This window comes from Electrona antarctica (assembly GCF_951216825.1).
Source record: "Electrona antarctica genome assembly, chromosome: 18".
In the NCBI taxonomy this organism is placed as follows: Eukaryota; Metazoa; Chordata; class Actinopteri; order Myctophiformes; family Myctophidae; genus Electrona; species Electrona antarctica.
Genome location: NC_136799.1, coordinates 40,047,208 through 40,062,916, shown reverse-complemented (window position 1 = coordinate 40,062,916; position 15,709 = coordinate 40,047,208). Strand labels below are relative to the sequence as shown.

General features: G+C 43.8%; 1 protein-coding gene across 2 annotated transcripts in view; it reads right to left on the bottom strand.

Annotated features, from left to right (window-relative positions):
- The window catches only part of prkd3 (protein kinase D3), a 110,668-nt gene that overhangs the window by 7,153 nt on the left and 87,806 nt on the right, over positions 1-15,709 (bottom strand). For both annotated transcript variants that reach the window (XM_079528238.1, XM_079528239.1), the window contains exons 11-15: positions 12,413-12,698; positions 3,341-3,396; positions 2,880-2,952; positions 2,200-2,306; positions 697-858 (exon numbers count right to left, since the gene is read on the bottom strand). In XM_079528238.1, the coding sequence (XP_079384364.1) occupies positions 697-858; positions 2,200-2,306; positions 2,880-2,952; positions 3,341-3,396; positions 12,413-12,698 (684 nt within the window). The remainder of the gene's footprint in view (positions 1-696; positions 859-2,199; positions 2,307-2,879; positions 2,953-3,340; positions 3,397-12,412; positions 12,699-15,709) is intronic.

Genomic DNA, 15,709 nt, shown 5'->3' with positions numbered 1-15,709 from the left:
TGTCCAGAGCCTGGGCAGAGCCTTTTGTGCTGGTTCTGGACAACGGTGTATCCCACGGACACACTGCACTCCCTGTGGTGGTGTGGAATGTGTGTGTCAAATTTGAAGTCGGCGGGGCGAACGGTTCTCGAGTTACGTGGATTACAGACGTACAGACGTGCAGAAACACGGTGCATTTATATTACGATAAACATGACTGCCTTGAATGAAAGACACGTGATAATTAATGTTGCAAATTCTTAACAGTACACTAAAAGGCATCTAACTTTTAGGGCTCCATTTTCGCCACCGCTAAACCCCTTATCCCTAAACTTCTTTGCCTTAGCCAATCTACATTGACACGTTGTGAGCTTGTAGACTGGCCATTTTAACTATTCAAAAATGTTTTGCAAAATAGTTAAAAAAAAAAAAGGCAGTTTAGGGATAAGGGGTTTAGCGGTGACGAAAATGGAACCCTTAGTGTATTGTTCAGATTTTGCAACATTAATTATGGATCTTTGAGAAAGAACCCCCCCACCCCCCAAAAAAACCTGAATCAGTTTGTCCTTCTTGTTCTCCAGAACATCAGAATCGCTATCGGCCTTGAAAAGTCCACACGGGACGACTGGACAAGACAAGACAAGACAGAACCGGCGGATGAGGAGAAAGAGCGGGGAAAGGGAAAGGGAATGAACAGAGGGGCAGAAAAGGACGGACCTGCGTGACAAGGAACTTGGTGATGCGCTCGGGCAGCTTGCTCTTCTCACTGGACAGGATCATCTCCAGCATGTCTCCATGGAGCTTCTCCATGACCACGAACACTCGCTCGGGTGTCTCGAACATGCACTCCAGGTTGACGATGCCGGGGTGATGCAGGTTCTGCGCACAGGCAGGCAGGCAGGCAGGCACGCACGCACGCACGCGCACACACAGAGAACATTATGTTAAACACTCTCTAGACTTAGTAAACTGGACCTGAGTTGGTCCTTTGACCCACTTTTTCATGTCTACATCTCTTTGCCAAAACAAGCTCACAACGCAATGCGCTGTGAGCTTATAGATCTGCAATTTTCCTTGGATGCTGGATACTACTTTTGATATTAAAAAAAATTATAATAATCCTGAAAAGTAACAGTTTTGGACACATGAGGTTTCCACCCGACAGAGATGACATGTATTTGATCATCATGTTTGGAACGGTACTGGACTGGTTCTGTTGGTACCGGAGGACCATGGTGGAGTGGAGGATCTACAGCAGTGTTTCCCAACCTTTTTTGTCCCAGGGCACACTTTTCATAGCCTAAAAATCTCAGGGCACACCTAGATATACGGTGTATAGGCCTATCTATATACATACATATGTGTATGTATGTGTGTGTAAATATATATATATATATATATATACAGTGTTGGGAAAGTTCATTTATTTTAGACTTTATTGAATAAAAAAACCTTGGGGGATTAATAAAGTGACAACTTTTACAATATCTCCATTACCATTATCCAAATTAATTCCTTATTATATATATTTTTTTAAATACATTTTGGAGAAAAAAATAGCTCATATGCAATGTGAAATGCCACCTAATTCTTAATCCTTTTCCTTGTCTTTATTATGGGCCAACTTGTGAAAGCTGCATGCTTTTATTGTGAAGGGTCTGTATTACCACGTGCTGAAAATAGCTGATCGACAAGCTCACAACACGTTGCGTCCGCAACGCGTTGTGAGCTTGTAAATCAGCCATTTTCAGCATGGAACACGTGTACGACGAAGAATAAATCAGGCATCACTGCGCTTCTGTGGAGGATTTTGTTCGCCGAACGAGGCGATCATGTATGGACACTTGGACAGCTATTTTTCGTGTTTAATCACAACAACGTCACGTTTACTCTACCTCCTCAGTGTTTGGGTCGGGACATGTAGGACTGTATGTGTCTGCTGTCTACGTGCGCTCCAGTCTTACTGGAGGGGGCGAAATGTAGCGTCTTCTGGATGCATCTCTTTAGCATTAACATTTCAATGGCCGAGGGTCGTTAGAGTCTATTGTTCCGTAGTTGTTGTTATCGCACGTCTAATGGTTAGACGTGTGACAACAACAACGATTGCTTTCGGGGAGGGTTAGTGTTATTTTCGGTCAAATCAGGCGGCACACCAGGACACATCAAACGGCACAGTAAAGTGCCGCGGCAAACAGGTTGGGAAACACTAAACTACAGTACCTGCAGAATGGCCACCTCGTTCCTCAGCTGGCTCTCCTGTTTGGTGGGGAACCTCATCTTGTCGATCACCTTGATGGCCACGTCTCTGCCACTCTTCCTGTGTTTCCCTGAGATGTTCAATAGGAATGTGACCATGAGATGAGTCCTTTTGGACTCTTAAAAGTGGTACTATGTAACCAGGTAGGTATGTACGGTAGGGTATGTTAATACAATATATACAGTAACTTATACAGTTGGGGTGGTTATATTTTGTTTCCCTGCTCTTCTAAAACATTTAGGACTATATCTTAGCCACCCCTTACCCCTTACCCCTAAACGTATTTGCCTTTTTATTTTTACTATTTTTGAAAAACCTTTTAAAATAGTTCAAATAACCGATCTACAAGCTCACAACGTGTCAATGTAGATTGGCTAGTTGAACTATTTAAAAAAAATTGTAATAAATGGCAAATATGTTTAGGAATAAGGGTGGGTGGCACGAGATAGGGCCCTTTGTCATGTCTCACACGGGTCAAGGTTCAATTTAATCCCCTGAGCAAGCAGGCAGGCTCTGTTAGGTCAATGGTTCGCGCAGGAAGGAGGAAAGTTACATAACGCAACAAGTCATCAGTGAAATTAATCATCATCAAGGCAGGCATACTGTACTGTACTGTACTGTACTGTACTGTACTGTACTGTACCTCCATACACGATGCCAAACTGTCCCGATCCCAGAACCTCATCAGAGAAGATCTGGTAGACTGAGGCGATGTCCTAAAGAAGATGTAATTAGTACCAGGTTTTGTTCACATTTCCCGTTTGTAATATTGAGTTTTGCTTCGCTATGGTCGACTGTTGCATCATCGTCGGCCGTCTGGGAGGCAAAACCCGCTTCACTTTCACCCAGTGCACAAAGTGGAACTTGGAAATCCCATTTACTTTTTCCTCCCACCAAAAAAAAACCCCAAAACCATGCATGCAATAACTTCTCTAATTTGTGCAGGGAAATAAAAACATTGGACATTTTAATGAAGCACAATAAATAAATAAAATACGACTTTAACCACAAAAGCCAACCCAGAAAAGACCAAAATGCATGCTGGGAAGTTGCGCAAGATCACCTTGGATTAAGAGGAAAAGAAAGAAAGAAGTATCTTCTCACCACGTTCTCCTGGACCTGACAGTTGGACACAGATATGCTGATGGACAGCTCTTGTTCTGCAAAAGGAAAAACACGCTGGTAAAGGAACCAGTGCATCTTTAATTAAACCACTTAAACCCTATATAATTAGTTAGTCCCCCAGGGCTCCAAACGAGGTCTTTTCCCCTCAACCTCAAAAAATAAATATATCTAGAATATACAATTTAGGCGCTTAGCAGACGCTCTTAATCCAGAGCGATTTATAGTCAGCGAGGTAAAGACAAGGTATTACATCAACAGTGATGTAAATAGGTTTTCAATGTAATGAGTCCCGGGATGCAGGGATGGTCTTTTAGATGAGTCCCAGGGACATTTTATGAGTCACTCTTCAACGACGAGTCATATTTTGCTATTTTTTGCAAATTTCAGCATTTAACTCCCATTTAATTTTATATGGTTATAATGTGGTTAAATTCATGTAGAAAACAGAAGAAGAAATGATTATTATAACTAAAGCTAGCATCCCGTGGATGCAGAGGTCTTTGTTTTATTGCGTCCCTTAACTATAAACTGCGTTTTGGGATGCAAAATGCACCCTATTTTAATCTCTGCATCAAAAGCATAGAGATAGTAATCTAGGATCATACCAAGAAACTGTACAAAATTATTTTACTTGTTTATAAAGCTCTCAATGGTCTCATGACTGCCTGCCGAAATATGTCCCAAACCGCCCCCTAAGGTCTTCCACTGCTGGCCTGCTCGCTTTGCCTAAAAAAATGGCAACTAAAAAATACGGGGAAGCAGCTTTTTGCTTCTACGGGCCGACGGCGTGGAACAAACTCCCACTGTACCTTCGACAGGCAGCCTCTGTAGACATTTTTAAAGCTCAGCTCAAGACCCACTTCTACACCCTTGCTTTTAATTGATTTATTTGTCTTTTTAAAGAAAATGTTATTCATGTCCTCACTGTATTGTTTATGCCCTGCCTTTCTTTTCTTTTTTGTGTAAAGCACTTTGAGCTGCATTTCATGTCATGAAAGGTGCTTATACAAATAAAGTTGTATTATTATTATTACATTGAAACTATACAAACTCTACTAGGCTCTACTAGTCGTCAAGGCTATGGCAAGTGCTACGGGCTAAAGTGGGGTCTGAAGAGGTGAGTCTTCAGATTACGGCGAAAGGTTGTGGCCGAGTCTGCAGTTCTAACTGCAACGTGGAGTTCGTTCCACAGTTTGGGAGCCTGGAGGAGGAAGAAGAGTCTGGGACATGTGTGGACCGTTGGCCACATGTCACGCTTAACGGCTTAGCGGCAATTTTTGCAGAATGCTTGCCCCTAGAACAGGGACGCTAAGGGTTCAAGTGGTTGATTAATCGCAGGCAGAGAGGCACATCGCGCGCATACTTGTAATAGTCTCCCTAACCCTTGTTTCAAGCTTATCACAGCTGTTTGCAATATAAGCCATACCCCCCCCCCCCCCCCCCCACACACACACACACATAATGAAGCATGTTATTACACAATAATTTGCCAATAAAATTGATTTGGGATGTTATGTGTGATTGAATGGTGGAGGTATGCGTTGCATTTCGTCATGTACTGTAGGATTTTTACGGCCCCCGCACCCCAGGGGGCTGATATACTCGGTCACAAGGTCTCCATGTGCAGTGATGGGAAATGATGACAGTAAACATGTAAACTGTGTAATGTACTTGACCTACATTACACAAAAAAAGAAAAGAAGGCTGATCTTTGATCTCGACAAACGTGCACTGGAAGGCATTTGTAAGACTCTGTCTCTGGAACCACACATATATTACCATGTGTTGTTCTGGTTTACTCGCTCGCTCTGGATTAAATTGTCAATATATTGTTGCGGTCTGGCAGAAACCTCTTATCTCCATGTTTTGTGAATTTTTGGGGTTTTCTTTTTTTCATAAATGAATACCCTATACTATAGACGTCACTGTCAGTAGAGGGCGCCAGTCCACAGGTTTGTGTACTTTTTATTTGCATTGAAATCCCCATAGGGGGATTTTAGATCTCTTCATATAAGAACAGTTTGAAAAATAAACCGATCATCCCGGCCTTTTCACTAATATGGATATCAAGCATCGACTGAAGGTGGAAATGTACAAATATACCCAAAGAGCAAACAACCCAGAGACTATACATTTCCGGGTAGGCGGGGTGGCTGCAGCTGCCCGTCACACAACATATACTGACATGTTAATTACGTTTTTTTTCATATGTAGTTTCAAGGCTTTTGCGGCCAAATTAATTCCATTTTCTCCAGAAACTGGCTGTATCAAATATGAATGGACATCATTACCGATGCACAGCCACCCCCCTGACAGAAAGGCCGGGATGATCGGTTTATTTTTCAAACACAGTTCTTATATGAAGAGATCTAAAATCCCCCTATGGGGATTTCAATGCAAATAAAAAAATACATGAACCTGTGTACTGGCGCCCTCTACTGAAAGTGACGTCAGACTTCGGTGCTCTATTTGATCACACTAAAGCATCGCACAAAAGCATCAAAAGTAGCAGATCCACAAGCTTGAAACATGGCGTGAAGCAGCACATATTGAGCTTGTCGATCTGCCACTTTTGCCTTTTCGATCAATCCTGAAAAGTAACAGTTTCCCTTAAAATCATGTTTAACTAGAAAAAGTGCCCTTCTGGGCACAGGTCTCCACCAGGAGGATAGGAGTGTGTGTGTGTGATGTTTGGCAAAATGTTTAGGAGCAATATAAACGTGTGTGTGTGTGTGTGTGTGTGTGTGTGTGTGTGTGTGTGTGTGTGTGTGTGTGTGTGTGACGTGGCTTAGCCTGTTGTAGCGCCACCATGAGGCTGATTTGAAAACTGTCAAGTGGCATTTCTTCCAAAGCCTAGTGGGAATATGCATGCACAGTTTCACCACAATCGGACGCTGCGTTGAGTAGTTGTGACGATTTGTACAAAACGGGTACAAAGCGGGCTACTCCTGAAAAGTTTAGAAGCTAATCGTAGCCAATGAGGGTGGATTATGAGAAATCAAACAAACCCGTCTTGATCACATGACTATGAAGAGCATGTGTACCGATTTGCGTGACATTTGGATAAAATCTGAAGGAGTAATATTAGAAAATGTGTTTTACATATGTCGGCCTCCTGGTGGCGCTATAAAGAGCAGATGTGAAAAATGCCAGGCAAAGGTTTTTCCTTGGCCTCTAGGGAGTTGGCATACAAAGTTATCCACAGATCCGTGCAGTTAGATGTAAAAACACTTTTCGGCCAGTTATAGCGCCACCATGAGGCTGAGTTGAAAATGTTCATTTGGCATTTCTTCCTCGGCCTAGTGGGAATGTGCGTGCACAATTTCACGGAAATCACACGATGTGTTCATGATTTGCAGCATTTTGTTTGAAACTGAGCACTCCTGCGAACTTTGGAAGCCAATCTTAGCCAATCAGGATGGAGTCTGAGAAATCTGAAAGACCCGTTTCGTTGAATGGCTCTACAGAGACTGTGTACCATTTTACGTGATGTTTGGACAAAATCTGTAGGTGTACTGTCCAAAAACTTGTTTTGCACAAATCGGCCTCCTGGTGGCGCTATAACAGGCCGTTCTGGAATTTTTGGGGCAGAGGTTCATCGTTGGCATCTAGGGAGTGTGAGTGCAAAATTTGGCATCGACCGGGGTAACGGTGCCGGAGATTAGCTGTTCACAGACGGAAGGACGGACGGACGGACGGACGGACGGACGGAGTGCAAAACATACTCTCTCCCCATGCCTTTGGCCTGGTGGAGACAAAAATGAACAGAACAGACAACACTGAACATCAAATTGTTCACATGGCCCTGGCTCGAACCACAACAAAATGCCATGTTTAATGTCACATTTTTTGTCATTCAATGTGTCACAATTAGTCTGGGGTTGTCCAGGACGAGTAACGGATATGAACACGGGTACGACTGATATCCTGTTGAGTCTCAATCCAACAACAGTCTAAACTCTCGGTTGACAGAATCAGATCATCATCATTTTTCGGCAAGCGGTCCTTTAAAGCTCAAAGAGGTCTTGCCCCTAGCTATATCGCGGAGCTCTTGACCCCTCATGACCCTCCTCGCAGCCTGAGGTCTGCAGGCAACGGGCTCCTAAAAATCCGTTCCGCGAACTACGTCACAAAGGGTGATCGGGCCTTCGCCATCCGAGCACCAAAGCTCTGGAATGAGCTTCCAGAATGAATTCGCCTCACTGACTCCCTCACACGTTTTAAATCCCTATTAAAAACCCATTTGTTTCAAAAAGCATTCCTATAAATAACTTTTTGTTTTTCCTTGCCTTTTACTGATCTCGTGTTATCTTGATTTGTTTAATGTTTGGGTATTTCTTGTTTATTGCGTTCATTATGTTAGATCATGTCACTTATTTGTTTTTCTATTTTTCTATTGTGAATTTTCTTGTTATTCCTGTGCAGCACGTTGTGGCTCATGCCTAGAAAGGTGCTATATAAATAAAGTTATTATTATTATTATTATCATGGATTTCACAATGCCACGCCAGACTGCCCGGTCCTTCAACATTGCCATCCCCAGTCCCTGCTTACTGATGCATGTGTCCCTAGCGATGACATCAGGGAACGACAGATTTCTACCTCTGGTCTGCTTTGAGGCAGGATTCCAGAGAAGAGGGGTTGTATATAACCTCATTGTCAGCTCTGTAGCAGTGGCCGGCAAACTGTGTTCTTCTGGATCGGACTAGTGGAGAAACATGGGGAAGGTTGCCGTATATTAGAGAAGTCGATGGGTGGCTCTTCCAAGAGAGATTTTGCGCTCTCATTAGAAGGTGGGTGTAACTACCATCCAGCCAGAATCAGATAGATAATGTGATTTGAGCATTGACAACTTCTTCAATCCTTATAAATTGTTTATCGGGGTCACCCAAGAATCTACGCTAGCTTCCCCCTTTTTTTTCCACTCTACACCAAAATGTAAAAATAGCGGATCTACTAGCTGTACAAGCTCATAACGCAAGTGCAACACGTTATGAGCTTGTAATTGTCACATGCCAAGAAATGGGATTCATGTGTTTAAAGCCTGCTGTCTACAACGCCTCAGTGACCCGCCTGCCACCTCTGTCTTTGTCCCATGGACACAAGGAGGTTTATCCTCTTTCAACTCCCTTTTCCACCGGGGTTGAACTGGTTGCGTTCTTTTTTTCACGCCCCCAAATTTGAACCAGTTCAAAGTGTTTCCACTGAAAATGAATTGGTTCAGGAGCCTAAAAGTTGGTTCAGAACTGGAACCAAAAAAAGACTTTGGTTGCAAATTGCAGATCAGGTCAACTGCAACCAAAGATGTGATAAGAAACAATGGCAAAAGAAAACAAAAGTGAAACTGTAAATGCCCTTGACGACTGAATTTCCACACATTGCTGGCCAGGCCTGCGGCAACTTGGAGACTCCTTTCCCTTAATTTCAATGGTTCTGCTTTAACCCATTTTGGGCGTGAACTCCTTTTGGTGTTTTAACCCATTTTGGGTGGGAACCCCTTTTGGAGTTTTAACTAAGTATTATGTTATACTTTAGCTATTGAAAAATAGCAGATCTACAAGCCCATAGCGCGGCACAGAGTGGCACAGAGTGCCGCGCTATGAGCTTGTAGGTCTGCTATTTTGAAAAATCGTGAAAGTGCAAATCTTTCAGAGTTTTTAACTCAAATCTTTGCTTCTGGGGGAGGTCCCTGGAACAACATATTTTCAGATGGGGGGCCAATTACATATATTTTTTGGGGGTCCTTGACATGAAAATGTATGCGAACGACATGGAAACATGGATTTTTCAAGAAAACTGTTTAAAAAAAATTAGACATTTTAGACATTTGTAGAATCGTCCTCAGGTCTAAATGGGTTAAACTGGTGGAAAGGCGGGGCAGGTTAGCGGGCCGGTTACATAAAATCACCAAGGTTCCAAGAATCTGGAACGGAACCAGTTCTAGAACCAAAAAAAGGCCAAGGGACTTGATTTTCACAGGGTGAAATCAGCCCTCAACGGCTTCTGACATACATCGTAGGGGTTGGCCCAACCCAGCAGCCCAACCCAGTAGTCACCAACCGCCACGGGTGAACGTATGTACTTTATGTTGTACATTACTAACCCTACCCCAAACCTTAACCAGCCACGTATGTCGGACTCCGTCGCCTCAGTCTTAACCGGCCACGTATGTCGGACTCCGTCACCTCAGTCTTAACCGGCCACGTATGTCGGACTCCGTCACCTCAGTCTTAACCGGCCATGTATGTCGGACTCCGTCGCCTAGGTCTTAAGGCTCATTCATAGTCTGGATTTTCGGTGGTGAGGTGACCACCGCTCCGGTGGTGAGGTGACCACCGGAGCTGAAATAACGTGGAGTGGTGGTGAGTAAAAACAGAGAGAAGGGCGGTGGTTTGCTCTTCACCGCGGCTAATGACGTCATGTTGTAGTTCGGTGGTCACCTCACCACCGAAAATCCAGACTATGAATGAGCCTTTAACCGGCCACGTATGTCAGACACGGCATAGTCTAAAACTTAACTTTATCTGCAAAAAAAAGTTGTTTGCGGTTGGCACAAAAATAACTAAGTAAGTAAGCCAGAGAGGCTTATTGTCGGTATCAGCCAAGGTAGCCGGGACTCTATCTCTGTTTCAATGCACTAGGCCTCTGGGAGATGGAATGCTGAGATGGAGCGCAGCACCTGCCATCAGCTCCCAGTACAGACTGATACGCTGAGTTGGCGGTGCTCGGGTTCGAACGCATTCTCCATAGAGAAAAACGTCCGTGGACCAGGGGATGAGCGATTGCGCCAGGACTTTGGCGCTATACTAATAATAGTATAACGCTTTACAAACACATCAACCAGCACTGGACCTATAGCTATATGATTATTATTATTAATATCTATATTATTTAGCGCTTGTTGTGCCGCTTCAGCGTTGCCATGGCTGTCATGCTGCGGATTCATTTTCTTTTCTTTTCGCGCTGAGAGGGCGGGGGGGAGCGCACAGCACCTGGTACGAGAATTAGTCACTCGCGTTTGAGGCTCTAGTAGATTATGGCAACGCCCAGCTCATGCAAAAAGAAAGAAAAGCCAAGCCCAGTAGAGGAGGGGTAATAAAAGCCCCTCCCTGTAAGGGAGCGGTTGGGCCTCTACGGGGCGAGGCCCCTCCCCATATTTCTGTCAGAAGCCGTTGAGGGCTGATTTCACCCTTCTGCGTCAGTGGCTCAGACTCCAGGCCCCCAGGAGACGCACGGCCAGATCAAACAGCTTCATCATCTGCTTAACATTATGAGTCTGTCTGTCTGGTGGCCAGCAGAGGTCATGACGGACAGCACTCCCAGGACTAAAAACCTCATTAACCGGTCAATGAGTCTGAACTAATCAAAACAAATTGTATTTATATAATTATAAACTAAAGAGCCTTGAATGGACAGCACATGCGCTAATTAATCCCATCATTGCTAAATCAACCTCCCAGATGATGCAGCACGTGAGTCAATGATAGATGCCATCATCAACATGATTATGTGTATGTTATTATAATCAATGTAATCGCTCTCATCTCCTGTACAGATGTTATGCAGTGGCTGTGAAGGGTTGAACAAAGGTCCGTCGACCCCCAGGGGTCCTTAGGGGGGGGTTATAGGGGGGGGTCCCTCCCCAGCTACATTTGTTACCGAGCGTTATGGTTCACACTTCACAGGGACTTTGTGCCCAGTCATCTCAGCCTCATGATCTCATCATGAACCATGAAGCGCTGACTCACCTTCTTACAGCCTCACCTCACTTGACCTATAAAGACTGAAGCTATCAGACACTGTCTCTGGGAGGGGAAATACACACCGACTCAAACTGTGTCAGACCACAAGCACAGATCTGTATCCGTCTTTGTAGATTACTCCCTTCCTTCTGAAAAATCTTAGATTTAGTTTTTTTTTTTTTTTTTTGACGAGAGATTCAGTGACAAGGTGACCAAATAACTTGATTATATTTTTGGTCCATTTGGTTTCATTTTATGCTCTCAAGAGTTCAATTACTGTTAACCATCTGCATTACTTCATTTAGTAGACGTTTACACAATTAGAGAATGTAGAAGAATTGTTATTCTGATCAACGTTTGCCTGTTATCTCTCCTATGGTACCACATCAATAGTCAATACAGCATGGAATTGTGAACAAAGTCTTATCCAACAATAACAAAATATTATGTCTTGGGTCTGGGAGGCTAAATCTCATCAAATGGTGGACCGTGGCTCTAATTACTGAATAAATAATAGACCTTGATGTGGAAAAGGTTGAAAACCACTGATCGATACGGAATGGAATAAAGCAAAATAAAATGCCAAGACTGAAAATGTAATGATGATGTGTTAGGCCGACCAGCTGAAGAAATCACAGATTTGAGGCTTTAAGGTTGACTTTTATGACCTTTCTGAGACCATTCATGTTTCTGGAAGATGTTTCTAAACTAGTATAAGCAGCATACTATTGCTAGTTTGATCACTTCAAATACTCTTTCATCTTAAAATTAAAAATGACCGGAAATAGCCGATCTACAAGCTCAAATAGCCGATCTACAAACTCACAACACGTCGCAGCACGACGTGTTGTGAGCTTGTAGATCGGCTATTTTCGTTGCGTGCAGCAGCATGCTTTCACAGAAGACACGCTGGGGCTTATATATGGGATCGTGGCGGCGACGGAGAACTTTAACTGAAAAACCTATGTTTCTATGTCAGTCGTTCTCAAACTATTTCATGTCAAGGAGCCCCAGAATTATCTGTATTAGGCCGCCGACCCCCATCTGAAAATATGTAGTTCCAGGGACCCCCCCCAGAAGCAAATATTTGAGTTTGCTCTGAAAGAATATATATACAATGTGCCACATTTTCAAGATTTTTCAAAAATAGCAGACCTACAAGCTCGTAGCGCGGCACTCGGTGCCGCGCTATGAGCTTGTAGATCTGCTATTTTTCAATAGCTAAAGCATAACATAATGCTTAAAACACCAAAAGGGGTTATTCCCGCCCAAGAATGGGTTTAATCCGTATTAGCGGATTACTACTCACTGTGGTCCTTGCCTTGGCCGGCGGCGCCGGTGGCACACACCACGCTGGGCTGCGGCGTGACGGGCATCAGCGCCTGGCGGATGGCCTTCTCCCAGCCCTGCGCCACCTCCATGCCCACGCCGGACGCGGCCAGCGCCGGGCTGTGGTAGTGGCCGCTGTTGTTCTCGCCCACGTAGTACACCATGGTGGAAGTGATGACCTCGAAGCAGTGCGGGTTGCTGCCCTGCGCCAGCTGGCCGTAGTCCTTGGACGACTCCACCTGCAGGATCTCCGACAGAGGAATCTCCTGGGGAGGGGCATATAGGGAGAGGGATACTTTTTATCAAAGTCAAAGTTAAAGTCATACGATTTTATTCACACATGTTACCGCAGTGAAATTTGTTCTCCGCATTTGACCCATCTCCTGGAGCGGTGAGCTGTCAGCCAAGTTGTGGTGAGCTGTATCCCACGATTTTGTAACCCATTTTTTGTCAATTATTTAATGTAATCCTGGGCTCTACACACTCCCTCCGCCAACCTGGGGAGAGCAACAGACTGACCTCACGCTTCCTTCAGTGCATGAGGAGTCCAAGCCGTTTCTTTTCACCTCGTTTTTGTCAGTGAAAAAAAGGTAGTCGACGAACATTTTTCGTCTTAGTTTTAACTACAGTAAGTCAACACCCTCTTCCTGTGTTGCTTCCACGCGCTACGTCCAACCAGGGAACCCCCCCCCCCCCCTGTCAGGTGAAAAGACACGGCTTGGACTCCTGGTTTGACCCAACATTGTGTTGTGTGAGGGGGAGGGGCGCAGTCGAAACGCCCCTCCCCCTCACACAACACAATGTTGTGTCAAACCATGTGACCTCCATTGGAAATACATTGGGCGGCCATGACACAACACAACATTCATCCAACGAGCACCAGAATTGCATTAAAGGTGTGAGCTCAGCCTTAGGCTGAGCTCACACATTTCATGCAATTTTCGTGCTCGTTGGATGCTCGTTGGATGCATGTTGTGTTGTGTCATGGCCGCCCAATGTATTTCCAATGGAGGTCACATGGTTTGACCCAACATTGTGTTGTGTGAGGGGGAGGGGCGGACGACTGCGCCCCTCCCCCTCACACAACACAATGTTGGGTCAAACCATGTGACCTCCATTGGAAATACATTGGGCGGCCATGACACTACCCAACGAGCACCCAACGAGCACGAGAATTGCATGAAAGGTGTGAGCTCAGCCTTAGGGTGCACTCACACGGTTAATGCAATTCTCTGTGCTCGTTGGATCAATGCTGTGTAGTATCATGGCCGCCCAATGTATTTCCAATGGAGGTCACATGGTTTGACACAACATTGTGTTGTATGAGGGGGAGGGGCGCAGTCGAAACACAGCTGAAAGCCATACAACAGACCCCTCCCCCTATGTTGTGTCAAACCATGTGACCTCCATTGGAAATACATTGGGAGGCCATGACACAACACAGCATTGATCCAACGAGCACAGAGAATTGCATTAACCGTGTGAGTGCACCCTTATTCTGCAAAGTGATCCGATTTGGATAATTGGTTGGACCATTCTGCATTGGTTTCTATCTGGCTTCAGTGTCCAGGCTTCAGGCTCTTCTTACTCCAGGAGTCCAGGGTGCCTTCAACGCCTCAAGACAGACTGGAGTGGAGGTGTCGATGTGACGAAAAGAACCGATCTACAAGCTGACGACGTGCATCACAGAGCAACGTGTTAGATTGTATTATTTTAGTCACTTTACGTCCTGTATATACGTATATTAGGCAGTGGTGGAAAAAGTACTCGCATGTTTTACTTAAGTAAAAGTATCAATACTGCAATATAGAAATATTCCGCTACAAGGACCTTAAAAGTACCAAAAGTAAAAGTACTCGTTAATGCAGAATGTCCTATTTCAAATTTTGAAATGTATAAAAACTAGGGCTGAAGTGGTTACTGTATGTTTTGTAATAATAATTAAAATCTACAAAGTAACTAGTAACTAAAGTTTTCAAATAATTGTAGTGGCGTAAAAGTACCCTACCGTACAATATTTGCCTCTGAGATGTAGTGGAGTAGAAGTAAAAGTATTGGCAATTGGAAATACTCAAGTATTAAGTACAAATACCTCAAAATTGTACTTAAGTATAGCACGTAAGTAAATGTACTTAGTTATCTTCCACCACTGGCCATCATAATGCCCCAATAAGGACAAACTGGAGCGAAGGTGTGACAAAAAGAACAGATCTACAAGCTAACAACGTATCACAGAGCAACGTGTTAGCTTGTATTATTTTTGTCACATGACGTCCTGTACAGTACAGTACAGTACAGTACAGTACAGTACAGTACAGTACAGTACAGTACAGTACAGTACAGTACGTATATTAGGCCACTGTCATGCAGCTGGTGCAGCAAAGCACTACATTTGATGTCACATACAGTAAGTTAGACATGTTTTTTTATGAACAAAATCAACAGCCAAAACTATGCATAGCCAAACATTTTCCAAAACAAACCTTTTCCAGGCCTGGATATTACCTGGAACTTCATAACCATGGAAAACCGGATTGGGGCCGTTTAGGGCCGTCACGATTACCAAATTCAAGTTGACGACTAATTGTCTTACAGATAACTGTGATTAACGATTTAAAGGAGAATTCCATGCTAGAAGGCTTTCTTACCTTTATTTGTAGTTGTTACGTCCCCACCAAAGAGGTCCAGGTGTTATTTTGTGCAAACGTGCATTATTGGCTATTTCCCCTAATAAAAGCCCTCAATGGGGGTTGGGTTGTTGTGCTAATTCGCTTATTTCCATCGAAATAAGTAGTAAAGTGTGCCGCTCGGGATACTATTTACATTATGAAGAGAGGATATATACAAAAAATATTGATTTTTGAGCGATGGAAATAAGCGAATTAGCATAACACCCCATAGCCCCAATCAATTCAATGCAATTCATTGAGAGCTTATGGTAGGGGAAATAGCCAATAATGCGCTTTTGCACAAAATAACACCTGGACCTCTTTGGTGGGAACGAAACAACTACAAATAAAGGTAAGAAAGCCTAGCATGGAATTCTCCTTTAAAGGGATATTTCACTTTAAAAAAAAAAACTTTTGATCATTTTATCGTCTACTCAGGCTTATGTGAACACCACAGACTTTTAAATTGCTTGATTCTTGATTTAAATATTTGATATTGATATTAGCTGCCCCGCCCCCTTCCTATACAAAAACATTGTAGCTTCAAACTCCATTTTAACTATGTCAGATTCATCAAAATCACCCGTCCTTTTTTATGGTGACTGATA